This window comes from Nyctereutes procyonoides, unplaced genomic scaffold (genome assembly GCF_905146905.1).
Source record: "Nyctereutes procyonoides isolate TBG_1078 unplaced genomic scaffold, NYPRO_anot_genome, whole genome shotgun sequence".
In the NCBI taxonomy this organism is placed as follows: Eukaryota; Metazoa; Chordata; class Mammalia; order Carnivora; family Canidae; genus Nyctereutes; species Nyctereutes procyonoides.
Genome location: NW_026575146.1, coordinates 69,220,142 through 69,234,594, shown reverse-complemented (window position 1 = coordinate 69,234,594; position 14,453 = coordinate 69,220,142). Strand labels below are relative to the sequence as shown.

General features: G+C 41.9%; 1 protein-coding gene across 1 annotated transcript in view; it reads right to left on the bottom strand.

The window, feature by feature from the left end:
- GP6 (glycoprotein VI platelet) overlaps window positions 1-14,453 on the bottom strand; it is a 33,652-nt gene that overhangs the window by 3,394 nt on the left and 15,805 nt on the right. Inside the window, exon 7 of the mRNA XM_055310209.1 lies at window positions 8,505-8,558. Coding sequence (XP_055166184.1) covers window positions 8,505-8,558 — 54 coding nt within the window. The remainder of the gene's footprint in view (window positions 1-8,504; window positions 8,559-14,453) is intronic.

Sequence of the window (14,453 nt, the reverse complement as noted above, 5' to 3'; positions counted from 1 at the left end):
GAGCCCTGAATCCAAGCCCCTGCTCAGTGGGGACTCCATCTCCCTCTCCATCTCCCTCTGTGATCTCTCTGGCTCTCATTCTCAAAGTGAATCAGTATATCTGTACAAGCTCAGTGGTTTATGCCATCTTCTGAGTATAAGAGGCTCCCCTCCTAACTAAGGCCATTTTCTTAACCAGGGACTGCCCTGGTTACATGGGCACCAAAACATTTCCTAAAAACCTTCAACCTATAAATATGTAGCTCCTACCAAGAGTGGGGACTATCTTGGTGGGCCTTTTTATGTTAAAGCCAGCTCATCAAAGCCTACCTATCTGTGGTATAATAAGAGCTTGCATATTATTTGTTCTGTTATTTCTCTTCCTGTAAGTCTCATTTATAAATTTTGTTTGAGGGGCACCTGGATGTCTCAGTCCATTAAGTGTCCACCTCTTGGTTTCCATCAGGTGATGATCTCAGGGTTATGATATTGAGCCCTGTGTGGATCCACACTGACCAGGAAGCCTGCTTAAGGTTCTCTCTCTCCCTCTGCCCCTATCCACATCACATGCATGCACTTTCTCTTCTCTTACTCTCTCAAAAATAAAAATAATAATAATAATAAATAAATTTTTGTTTTGAATTTAGATTAAACATGAGATGGTACATGTAAACCATGGAATACCACTCAACCAAAAAAGGAATACATTATCGATGCACACAATAACTTGGATGGATCTCAAGGGCATTGCGCTGAATGAGAAAACCCAATCTCAAAAAACATGCTAGGTGAATCTTTCCACTGATATATATAACACTGTGAAAATGACAAAATTAAATAAAGAACAATTAATACTTGTCAGGAGGTAGGAACTGTAGGAGGGGAGAGGGTAGATGTAACTATAAAGGGGTATCCTGAGGGTAATGCTCATGGGGATGGAGTAGTGGAGGAAAGTAGTGGTTACATGGATCTACACATGTGATAAATTGCCATGGAACTAAAGACAGAAGATAGCAGAAGAGTAGAGGTCCTCAACTCACCTGGTCCCACCAACTTACCTAGATAACTTTCAAAACATCCTGAACACCTACAAATTCTACCTGAGATTTAAAGAGAGAACAGCTCGAATGCTACAGAGAGAAGGGTTTTCACTCCTAGCAAGGTAGGAAGGCGGAAAAATACATACATACATAAATACATAAATAAATAAGAATCAAGCATGGAGGGGTGACGTGAAGAGCCAGGCTAAAGTAAACCTGGGCAGCCAAAGCTTCCAGGACAGGAGGACAGGAAAGCCCAGCCCTGGAGAAGTGGAAATTTTAAAAATCTGTGCTGGATTCTTCCCAGACAGAAACGTGTTTAGCAGGAAAATCGGGCAGAATTACAATAGAAGCAGTGAAGCCTTCAGTTTCCCAGAGCCACTAATAGCACTGCACCCAGGAAAGTGCACCACAAAATATGGACTGATCTTGGTAAAGACCTGGAGGGCACAGCCCCCCCCCCACGTTTGGGAGAAGCCACTTGGTTAGGTGGGTGGCTCCAGATGGAGGTGTCTGTGCCCTGCTGCCTTCCGGAGCCACGCACCCCGGGAGCGGGATTCCAGCAGCACAGGCCCTGACCCCAGGGCACAAAGCCGACAAAGCCCATGATCCTGTGTTCCCCCAGGGACAGGTGGAAGCGAGGAGGACATAGGACATCCAGAACTCTCCTGCCACTGGGTGCCCTGCAAGCTGTGCCAAGATCAGAGCACCCGCGCCGGCCCCTGGAGCATCCAGGCCAGTGCGGACTGGGAGGTGGCCCTCATTTGTTACTAGTCCTCATTAGTTACTAGTGAGGAGCTGACTCCAGAGCTGGAAATCTGGCCGCTGCCGTTGTTATTTTTTCCTCCTTGTTTCACCATGTGCCTGGGAGAGACGGGGTCACCAGGGAACAAAGACCTCAAGGATAAACATCTCCCACTGAGCCAGGCATCTCCACGCAGGCACACACGCAGGCCCACACGCCTAAGAATCAGCACAGCAGACCCCTCCCCCAGAAGACCAGCTCGAAGAACAGGGTAAGAGCAAGTTCTTCACCAAGCAGCTCTGGAAAGTTCCAGGGGAAGTTGAGGGATTTATAGTATATAGAACTAGAGTACCCTTCCTTTTTCCTCCTTTTCCAGTACAACTCATTTTTATATCAGTCTTAATATTTCCAATATTTTTTCTCTTTTCCCACCTTAACTACAATATTTTACCACCTCTTCATTTTTAAGTTTCTTCCTTTTTGACTTTCATATTTCTACAATTACATGTCTTAAATATCTTTTCCATTTCTAGATTCCCTTCAACATACTCAATTTAATTTTGGGAAATATACAAGATATGGCTTTTTGTTTTGTGTTTTTGTTTTCTCTGCTTCATTTGGTTCTACAATGCTGGAAGTTAATACCTTCTAAAACATGACCGCATGCACCCAGAAACAAGTGGTATACCATGCTGGTTCATTCTGCGAGATTATATTCTCTCTTCATTCCCATTCTGCCCCCCTCTTTTATCTCCTATATGCTTTGGTGGTCAATGTTGGGGCTTCCTAAAAGTATTGCTGGTTTATATACATTTGGGACTGAGCATCTTCTAACAAATAGAACTTAAAACACTCAGAACCAAGAGGATCACCCTCTAGGACCCGTCAGGTAGACTACATTCTCCCTCCACTACAACTTCTCCACCACCACCATCTCCCAGTCTCCTTTTTTTTTCTTTTTTTTTTTTTCCTCTTTACTTTGGTCTTTTTTTTTTCTCTTCTTTTTTTTCTTTTTTCTTTTTTTACGACTTCTTTGGGATTCTTGTCCTTTTTTTTTTCTTACTACTGTGTTTTAAAATTTCTTTTTCACCTTAGTGGTCCTGTTGTTTTATTTTGTCCTGATCTTCGTTTTGATTTTCTGGTCTTTGACCTTGTCAGAATCATCTAGGGTGAAATTTAGTTAGCTTGTGCTTGATATTCTTGACTCAGCCGGCTCATACAGTCACTCTGCACTGAGCAAAATGACTTGTGGTGAATTCTTCCTTCTAAAGAAAGAAGCAGAAACAGTACTCTCTGCCACAGAGTTACAGAATTTAGATTACAATTTGATGTCAGAAAGCCAATTCAGAAGCACAACTATAGCTATTGATGGCTCTGGAAAAAAGCGTAAAGGATTCTAGAGACTTCATGACTGCAGAAGTTTGAGCTAATCAGGCCAAAATTAAAAATCAGTTAAATGAGATGCAACCCAAACTGGAGGTCCTAACGATGAGGGTTAATGAGGTGGAGGAAAGTGTGAGCAACATAGAAGACAAGTTGATGGCAAGGAGGGAAGCTGAAGAAAAAAGAGAGAACCAATTAAGAGACCAAGAGGAAAGGTTAAGGGAAATAAATGACAGCCTCAGAAGAAAGAATCTACTTATAATTGGGGTTCCAGGAAACGCCAAGAGGGCCACAGGGCCAGAAAGCATATTTGAACAAATCATAACTGAGAAATTCCCTAATTTGGGGAGGGAAAAAGGCACGCAGATCCAGGAGATAGGTTCCCCCCCCCCCACAAATCAATAAAAACCATTCAACACATCGACATTTAATAGTGAAACTTGCAAATTCCAAAGATAGAGAGAAAATCTTTAAAGCAGTGAGAGATAAGAGATTCTTAACTTATATGGGAGAAATATCAGATTAACAGCAGACCTCTCCACAGAGACCTGGCAGGTCAGAAAGGGCTGGCAGGATATATTCAAGGTACTAAATGAGAAAAACATGCAACCAAGAATACTATATCCACCAAGGCTCTCATTCAGAATAGAAGGAGAGATAAAGAGATTACAGGATAGGCAGAAACTGAGAGGATATGTGACCACCAAACCAGCTCTGCAAGAACTATTAAGGGGGACCCTGTAAAAGAAAGAGGAAGCCCAAAGAAATAATCCACAAAAACAGGGACTGAATAGGTATTACGAAGACATTAAATTCATATCTTTCAATAGTTACTCTGAATGTGAATGGGCTAAATGATCCCATCAAAAGATGCAGGGCTTCAGACTGGATAAAAAAGCAAGACCCATCTATTTGCTGTCTACTCAATTAGACCTAAGGACACCTCCAGCCTGAAAATGAAAGGTTGGAGAACCATTTACCATTCAAATGGTCCTCACAAGAAAGCTGGGGTAGCAATCCTCATATCAGATGAATTAAAGTTTATCCCAAAGACTATAGTGGGAGATGAAGAGGGACACTATATCATACTTAAAGGGTCTATCCAACAAGAATACCTAACAATCATGAGTATTTATGTCCCTAATGTGGGAGCTGCCAAGTATAGCAATCAACTAATAACCAAAATAAAGGCATACTTAGATAATAATACACTAATAGCAGGAGACTTCAACATGGCGCTTTCTGCAAATGACAGATATTCTAGTACAACATCACCAAAGAAACAAAGGCTTTAAACGATACACTGAAGCAGATGATTTCACAGCAATATACAGAACTTTGCATCTGAACGCAACTGAATACACATTGTTCTCAACTGCACATGGAACATTCTCCAGAATAGACAGGGTCACAAGTCAGGTCTCAACTGATACCAAAAGATTGGGATTGTCCCCTGCATATTTCAGACCACAATGCTTTGAAACTAGAACTCAATCACAAGAGGAAATTTGGAAGAAACTCAAGCACTTGAAGGTTAAAGAGCATCTTACTAAAAGATGAATGAGTCAACCAAGAAATTAGAGAAGAATTAAAAAGGTTCATGGAAACTAATGAAAATGTAGATACAGCCATTCAAAATATTTGGGATATGGCTAAATCATTCCTAAGAGGGAAATACATCGCAATACAAGCATCCCTCAAAAATTGGAAAAAACTCAAATACACAAGCTGACCTCATAGCTAAAGAAACTGGAGAAAGAACAGCAAATAAAATTTACACCAAGCAGAAGAACAGAGATAATAAAGATTCAAGCAGAACTCAATGAAAATGAGACAGGAAGAACTGTAGAACAGATCAACCAAACCAAGAGTTAGTCTTCGAAAGAATTAGAAAGATAGATAAGCCATTAACCAGCTTTATTTAAAAGAAAAAAGACTCGAATTAATAAAATCATGAATGAAAGAGGAGAGATCACAACCAATACCAAGAAAATACAAACTATTTTAAAACGTATTATGAGCAGCTATATGCCAATATATTACACAATCTAGAAGAAATGGAAACATTTCTGTAAAACTACAAACTACCAAACTGGAACAGCAAAAAATAGAAAACATGAACAGGCCAATAACCAGGGAGGAAATTGAAGCAGTCATCAAAAACCTCCCAAAACACAAAAGTCCAGGGCCAGATGGCTTCCCAGAGAATTCTTTCAAACATTTAAAGAAGAAACCATACCTATTCTACTAAAGCTGTTCGGAAAGATAGAAAGGGATGAATTCCTTCCAAACTCGTTCTATGAGGCCAGCATCACCTTAATCCCAAAACCAGACAAAGACCCACCAAAAAGCAGAATTATAGGCCAATATCCCTGATGAACACAGCTGCAAAAAATTCTCAACAAGATACTAGCCAGTAGGATCCAGCAGTACATTAAGAATATTATTCACCATCACCAAGTGGGATTTATCCCTGGGATGCAAGGCTGGTTCAACACTCGTAAAGCAATCCATGTGATAGATCACAACAGATCATATCAACAAGAGAAAAAAACAAGAACCATATGATCCTCTCAATAGATGCAGAGAAAGCAGTTGACAAAATATAGCATCCATTCCTGATCAAAACTCTTCAGAGTGTAGGGATGGAGGGAACATTCCTCAGAATCTTAAAATCAAAGGCATTCAAATTGACAAAGAAGAAGTCAAACTCTCTCTCTTCGCAGATAACCTAATACTCTACCTAGAAAACCCAAAAGACTCCATCCCAAGATTGCTAGAACTCATACAGCAATTCAGCAGTGTGGCAGGATATAAAATCAATGCCCAGAAATCAGTGGCATTTCTATACACTAACAATGAGACTGAAGAAAGAGAAATTAAGGAGTCAATCCCATTTACAATTGCACCGAAAAGCATACCTAGGAATAAACCTAACCAAAGAGGTAAAGGATCTATACCCTAAAAACTACAGAACACTTCTGAAAGAGATTGAAGAAGACACAAAGAGATGGAAAAATATTCCATGCTCATGGATTGAAAGAATTAACATTGTGAAAATATCAATGTTACCCAGGGCAATTTACACATTTAATGCAATCCCTATCAAAATACCATTGGCTTTCTTCAGAGTGTTGGAACAAATCATCTTCAGATTTGTGTGGAATCAGAGAATACTCTGAATAGCCAGGGCAATATTAAAAAAGAAAACCAGGGGATCCCTGGGTGGCACAGCGGTTTGGCACCTGCCTTTGGCCCAGGGCGCGATCCTGGAGACCTGGGATGGAATCGGGCTCCCGGTGCATGGGGCCTGCTTCTCCCTCTGCCTGTGTCTCTGCCTCTCTCTCTCTCTCTGTGTGTGACTATCATAAATAAATAAAAATTTTAAAAAAAAAGAAAAGAAAATGCTCTGCATCACGGGCCATCAGGGAAATACAAATAAAACCACAATGAGATACCACCTCACACCAGTGAGAATGGGGAAAATTAACAAGGCAGGAAACCACAAATGTTGGAGAAGATGTGGAGAAAGGGGAGCCCTCTTGCACTGTTGGTGGGAATGTGAACTGGTGCAGCCACTCTGGAGAACTGTGTGGAGTTTCCTCAAAGAGTTAAAAATAGATCTGCCCTATGACCCAGCAATTGCACTGCTGGGGATTTACCCCAAAGATACAGATGCAGTGTAATGCCAGAACACCTGCACCCTGATGTTTATAGCAGCAATGTCCACAGTAGCCAAACTGTGGAAGGAGCCTCGGTGTCCATCGAAAGATGAATGGATAAAGAAGATGTGGTCTATGTATACAATGGAATATTACTCAGCCATTAGAAATGACAAATACCCACCATTGCTTCGATGTGGATGGAACTGGCGGGTATTACGCTGAGTGAAATAAGTCAATCAGAGGACAAACACTATATGGTCTCATTCATTTGGGGAATATAAAAAATAGCGAAAGGGAATAAAGGGGAAAGGAGAGAAAATGAGTGGGAAATATCAGTGAGAATGACAGAACATGAGAGACTCCTAGCTCTGGGAAGCGAACAAGGCTAGTGGAATTGGAGGTGGGTGGGGAGTTGGGGTGACTGGGTGATGGGCACCGGAGGGGCATCATTGACAGAATGATCACTGGGTGATATGCTATATGTTGGCAAATTGAACTCCAATAAAAATGGGGTGGTGGAAAGGGATTTGGTGGGGGATTGGGGTGACTGCATGATGGGCACTGAGGGGGTCCCTGAGGGGAGCACTTGATGGGATGAGCACTGGGTGTTATGCTATATGTTGGCAAATCGAACTCCAATAAAAAATGTACAACGAAATAAATAAAATAAAATGGGTAAAGTCTTCAAAAAATAAATAAATAAAATAAAATTCCAATGAGAATTACATGCACATGCATGTGGGTGCGTGCATACACATACACACATATAGTGTGCCTCATTTGGCATGACAGCCCCCATACTGCCCTCAGCCACACATGTCTGCACATTCTTGTCCAACTTGGCTCTTTTCAACAGGCTTCTGTTCCTGTGTTAGAGATGCCACAGACCAATGCCCAATTTCTTAAGGCACAGGCTGGTATCCAACACATGAAATCAACTGAGATGCCTTGAAGATGGGAGAAAATGATGGCTCACACAAAATTTTGTGCAGTCCTTCTCAAAGTGATATCCCCAGATCAGCAGTATCAGTGTCACCTGGAAACTTGTTAAAAATAAACATCACTGGACCCCACCGCAGACCTTCTGAATCAGGAATTATTGGGATCCAGAGCCTCAGCCCCCCCCCTCCAATGTTTTTAGAGCCACTGGCCAATGGAATCAGAGACTCAAAAATAGAGTCCAGGAATCTACAGTCTTATAAGCGACTCAGATTATTCTTTTCCACATTAGACATCATAAACCATGACCCTAAGGCTGGATAGAAATGGGGATCCCTGGGTGGCGCAGCGGTTTGGTGCCTGCCTTTGGCCCAGGGCGCGATCCTGGAGACCCGGGATCGAATCCCACGTGGGCTTCCGGTGCATGGAGCCTGCTTCTCCCTCTCCCTCTGCCTGTGTCTCTGTCTCTCTCTCTCTCTCTCTCTCTCTCTCTCTCTCTCTCTCTCTCTCTCATTGACTATCATAAATAAATAAAAATTTAAAAAAAAGAAATGGGGATGTAGGGCAGCATAGTAATGTCTAATATCATTATACCCACCTTATTTACAGGCAGAAATCAGTGATTTTTTAAATAAATCAAATTTGTGAAAGAGACAAGTGAATTAAATTGAGAAATCTAGATAAAGGGGGAAAAGAAAAAAAGGGTCTATGGGTCTATATCCCAGACACCAGGATGAACCCTCCAGAATTTACCTGTCACAGAGGAAGGTGGTTCTCTGGATAACAAACCGGGGGTCACAGAAGTCCCTGTGAAATCAGAAAAAAAGAGAATTCTGTGCTCTCTGGGCTATGGGTCCTGGGCAAATAATAAAGCATTTCTGCGACCCACTTTCCTCACCTAGAAAATGAATCCAAAGAAGCTCACATCGCTAGACTGTCATGGGTGTTAAATAGCACACCTAGCACATTCTGGAACTAATTAATAATGGTGGGCTTTGTAGCTGCCTCCCTGCTTTTCGAACCTCAGCTCTGCCCTTTTCTAGATCTCTGTGACCTGCACCTTACATTGCCCCTAGTAGCAAAACCGGCTCTTAAATCCTAGAAAGCAGATAAGGAGGCAGAAGCTGGGAGATACATGCATGGAGAAAGGGTGATGCCCGTGTAAGAAAACACAGCCCTTTTCTGCCCCCACCACCCTACCAACCTCCTTTCACCCTAGGACATTTGCTCATACAGTTCTGAACACCTGCAACTCATCCCACTACTGCACCCAACTGGTTACCTCTTATTCTGCCCTAAGATATAGGTCAAACATTGACTGCTCAGAGAAGTCTCCCCAGATTGTCTCCCTGTCTCAGTTCTAACAGCACTATGTACTTCCAATTCGTAATGCATATCAGAGCAACAACTATATAGGTGTTGGATATGTCCTTAAGACTGTTTGCTCTAATTACTATATGTATCCATTATGTGTATATACGTGTGTATGTGTGTATAAAGGAAAAGATACCACAAAGAGAGAGAGAGAGAGAGTTTCAAGCAGTTGGCAGCAAAGCACAGCCACAACATAGGCACTTTTTAAATATATTCAGTGAAAGAAGCAATAAGTGAGCAGGGACCAAAAAAAAAAAAAGACAAATCTATACAGCAGGAGAATTAGTGGTTTTCTTGGGCTGGAGGGAGTGGGAGGTAGTGGCTGTATATGGACAATGAAGTATATTATAGGGTGGTAGAAATGTTCCATAAGCGGATTGTGGTGGGGACCACGCAACTCTGTAAATGTACTAAAAAGTGACTTGTACACTTAAAACAGGTGACTATATGTTAAGCTCCTACTATATGTGAGGAATTATTGTTGGTTTGAGGAATACAGCAGAAAAGAAAACTAGTTTCCAAGATCTATAAAGAACTTCTTAAACTCAACAGCAAAGAAACAAACAATCCAATCATGAAATGGGCAAAAGACATGAAGAGAAATCTCACAGAGGAAGACATAGACATGGCCAACATGCACATGAGAAAATGCTCTGCATCACTTGCCATCAGGGAAATACAAATCAAAACCACAATGAGATACCACCTCACACCAGTGAGAATGGGGAAAATTAACAAGGCAGGAAACAACAAATGTTGGAGAGGATGCGGAGAAAAGGGAACCCTCTTGCACTGTTGGTGGAAATGTGAACTGGTGCAGCCACTCTGGAAAACTGTGTGGAGGTTCCTCAAAGAATTAAAAATAGACCTGCCCTATGACCCAGCAATTGCACTGTTAGGGATTTACCCCAAAGATTCAGATGCAATGAAACGCCGGGACACCTGCACCCCGATGTTTCTAGCAGCCATGTCCACAATAGCCAAACTGTGGAAGGAGCCTCGGTGCCCATCGAAAGATGAATGGATAAAGAAGATGTGGTTTATGTATACAATGGAATATTACTCAGCCATTAGAAACGACAAATACCCACCATTTGCTTCAACGTGGATGGAACTGGAGGGTATTATGCTGAGTGAAGTAAGTCAATCGGAGAAGGACAAACAGGGTATGTTCTCATTCATTTGGGGAATATGAATAATAGTGAAGGGGAATATAAGGGAAGGGAGAAGAAATGTGTGGGAGATATCAGAAAGGGAGACAGAACATAAAGACTTCTAACTCTGGGAAATGAACTAGGGGTGGTGGAAGGGGAGGAGGGCGGGGGGTGGGGGTGAATGGGTACGGGCACGGAGGGGGACACTTGACGGGATGAGCACTGGGTGTTATTCTGTATGTTGGTAAATTGAACACCAATAAAAATTAATTTATTTAAAAAAAAAAGAAAAGAAAACACAAATGTCTGTCCTTCTGGAACTTACATTCCAGGGTGCAGGGGGCAGACAGATGATAAACACCATAAATCAGTACAATGTATGCATAGCCCTTAGGTGCTTTGGAGAAAAATTAGGCAAACAAGGTGGCAGAGAGCATCAGAGACACAAGAATGTGACCTTTGATTGAAGACCTGAAGGAAGCAATGGATTGAGCCATAAGATCTGGAGAAAGCATCCCAGCAAATGCAAGGTCTCTGAGGACCTAGTGAGACTCCATATTCAAGGAAAAGCAAGATGGGGTGCAGTCAATAATATCGGAACCACTTTGTATGGTCACAGATGGTAATTGAGCTTATTGTGGTAACCATTTCATAAATGTATATAAATATCAAAACAGGGTGCCTGGGTGGCTCAGTCACTTGGGCATCCACCCTCAGCTCAGGTCATGATCCCGGTGTCCTGGGATCCGGTCCTGCATCATGCTCGCTGCTCAGTGGGGTGTCTGCTCTCCCTCTGCCCCTCACCCTGCTTGTGCTCTCTCTTGCTTCCTCTCTGTGTCTCTCAAATAAAGATAAAATCTTTGATATATATATATATATAATATATATATATATAATCACTATGCTGTACACCTGAAACTAATACAACATTGTATGTCAATTAGTCTTCAACTCAAAAAGGAGGGAAAGCAAGATACTGACGTATCTGAGGCAGACTGGGTGAGGGTGGAGCATCGGGTCAAGTGATGATGGGTGAAGGAGGGGTTTGATGAGGAGTGAGGAGGGAGTGCTATGGGCTTTGAGCAAGGGTATGAAATTATCTGATTTTAACCCTTTCTTTTTTAAGATTTTATTTATTTATTCATAAGAGACACAGAGAGAGAGGCAGAGACATAGGCAGAGGGAGAAGCAGGCTCTCCATGGGGAGCCCGATATAGGACTCAATCCTGGGACTGGGGGATCATGAACTGAACCAAAGGCAGACTCAACCTCTGAGCCACCCAGGTGCCCTGATTTTAACCTTTTATAAAAGGATTTCTCTTGCCGTAGTTTTGCAAACATTCTAAAGGGGGGCAAAGGTATCAAGTCTTATAAACTTCCAACCAGTAGATAATTGAGTCCTGAAGATTAATGCACAAAACTATATTACAGACTCGAAAGTTGCTAAAAGACCAGATATTTAGTGTTCTCACCACAAAAAAGCAATGGCAATTAATGTGATGTGGTGGAGGTGTTAGCTAATGCAATAATGGTAATTGTGTTGCAATATATAAATGTATCAAATCAACATGGGCTACATCTTAAATTTATACAATGCCATGTGTCAATTATATCTCAATTAATTTTCTTTTTATTTAAATTCAATTTGCCAACATACAATATAACACCAAGTGCTCACCCCATCAAGTGCCCTCCTTAGTGCCTGTCACCCAGTTACCCCATCCCCCCACCCCTTCTGCAACCCCTTCTGCAGAAGGCCTCCCCTTCTGCAACTCTTTGTTTGTTTCCCAGAATTAGGAATCTCTAATGGTTTGTCTACCTCTCTAATTCTTCCCACTCAGTTACCCTCCTTTCCCTTATAATCCCTTTCACTATTCCTTATTTTCCACATATGAGTGAAACCATATGATGATTGTCCTTTAAAAAATTAACTGATGCAGTGAAATGCCGGGACACCTGCACCCCAATGTTTATAGCAGCAATGTCCCCAATAGCCAAACTGTGGAAGGAGCCTCGGTGTCCATCAAAAGATGAATGGATAAAGAAGATGTGGTTATATGTATACAATGGAATATTCCTCAGCCATTAGAAATGACAAATACCCACCATTTGCTTCAACGTGGATGGAACTGTAGGGTATTATGCTGAGTGAAATAAGTCAATCGGAAAAGGACAATCATTATATGGTCTCGTTCATTTGGGGAATATAAAAAATAACGAAAGGGAATAAAGTGGAAAGGATAGAAAATGAGTGAAAATATCAGTGAGGGTGACAAAACATGAGAGACACCTAACTCTGGGAAATGAACAAGGAGTAATGGAAGGGGAGGTGGGCGGGGGGTGGGAGTGACTGGGTGATGGGCACTGAGGGGGGCACTTGGCGAGATGAGCACTGGGTGTTATGCTATATGTTGGCAAATTGAACTCCAATAAAAAATTTTTTAAAAGAAAATATTGGGATCCCTGGGTGGCGCAGCGGTTTGGCGCCTGCCTTTGGCCCAGGGCGTGATCCTGGAGACCCGGGATCGATTCCCACGTTGGGCTCCCGGTGCATGGAGCCTGCTTCTCCCTCTCTCTCTCTCTCTCTCTCTCTCTCTATATATATATATATATATATATATATATATATATATCATAAATAAATAAAAAATTTAAAAAAGAAGAAAATATCAGTGAGGATGACAGAACATGAGAGACTCCTAACTGGGAAACGAACAAGGGGTAGTGGAAAGGGAGGTGGGTGGGGGTGGGGGATTGGGGTGACTAGGTAACGGGCACTGAGGGGGGCACTTGGCGGGATGAGCACTGGGTGATATGCTATATGTTGGCAAATTGAACTCCAATTTTTAAAAAAAGGGCAAGTGTGGATACAGAGAGACCAGTATGGAGTAACCCAGTTCTAGGTGATGGATGGTAGAGCCATGGAGAGAAGTTGTCAGATTGGGGACAGGTTTCAAAGATGTAGGAAGCATGAGGTAGGCAAAGACACCAAGGTTTATGAGAAAATGCCCCTGAGTATTATAGCAGAAAAATGTGTCTTTTTTTAATTTTCGTGTTATTTTTAAGTGTACGTTAAATGTACCATCTCAAACATTTAAGCGTACAGTTCAGTAGTACAAAGTACATTCACATTGTTGTGCAAGAAATCTCACAACTTTTTCATCTGCAAAACTGAAATTCCTATTAAAAGCTAATTTCCCTTCTCCCCTTCCCCAGCCATTAGCAACCCCCTCTCTACTCTCTGCCTCTATAATTTTGACTGCTTTCAAATGCCTCATATGAGTGGAATCAGACAGTAGATGTCCTTTTGTGACCAGCTTATTTTATATATTGTAATGTCCTACAGGTTCATACATACTGTAGGACACAACAGGATTGCCTTCCTTTTAGGGCTGCATAAAATTCCATTGTGTATATGCACTACATTTTCTCTATGAACTGTGCTGTCCTCTTTTGAAAGACGTATGCTTTAAGAATGAAAGATAAGGGAAGGGAGAAGAAATGTGTGGGAGATATCAGAAAGGGACACAGAACATAAAGACTTCTAACTCTGGGAAATGAACTAGGGGTGGTGGAAGGGGAGGAGGGCGGGGGTTGGGGGTGAATGGGTGACGGGCACGGAGGGGGACACTTGACGGGATGAGCACTGGGTGTTATTCTGTATGTTGGTAAATTGAACACCAATAAAAATTAATTTATAAAAAAAAATAAATAAATAAAAAAATAAAAAAAAGAATGAAAGATTGATACCACTACCATTTGAACAAACCTCAAAAACATTAGCTAAGTGAAAGAAGCTGGTCACAAAAGACTCCATATATGTGAAATTCCCCCAAAGAGGCAATTTTTTTTTAAGATTTATTTGTTTATTCATAAGAGACAGAGAGAGAGGCAGAGACACAGGCAGAGAGAGAAGCAGGCTCCCTGCAGGGAGCCCAGTGCAGGACTCGATCCCAAATCCTGGGACCATCCCCTGAGCCAAAGGCAGATGCTCAATTACCAAGCCACCCAGGCATTCCCCCCAAAGAGGCAAGTTTATAGAAATAGAAGGTAGTTTGTGGTTAAATGGAAAATGGCTGCAAACAGGCACTAGACCTTCGGAGGTGATGGAAGTGGGCTGAGTTGTGGTGATGGTTGCACAATTCTTTGAACTCACTAAAAACCATGAACACTT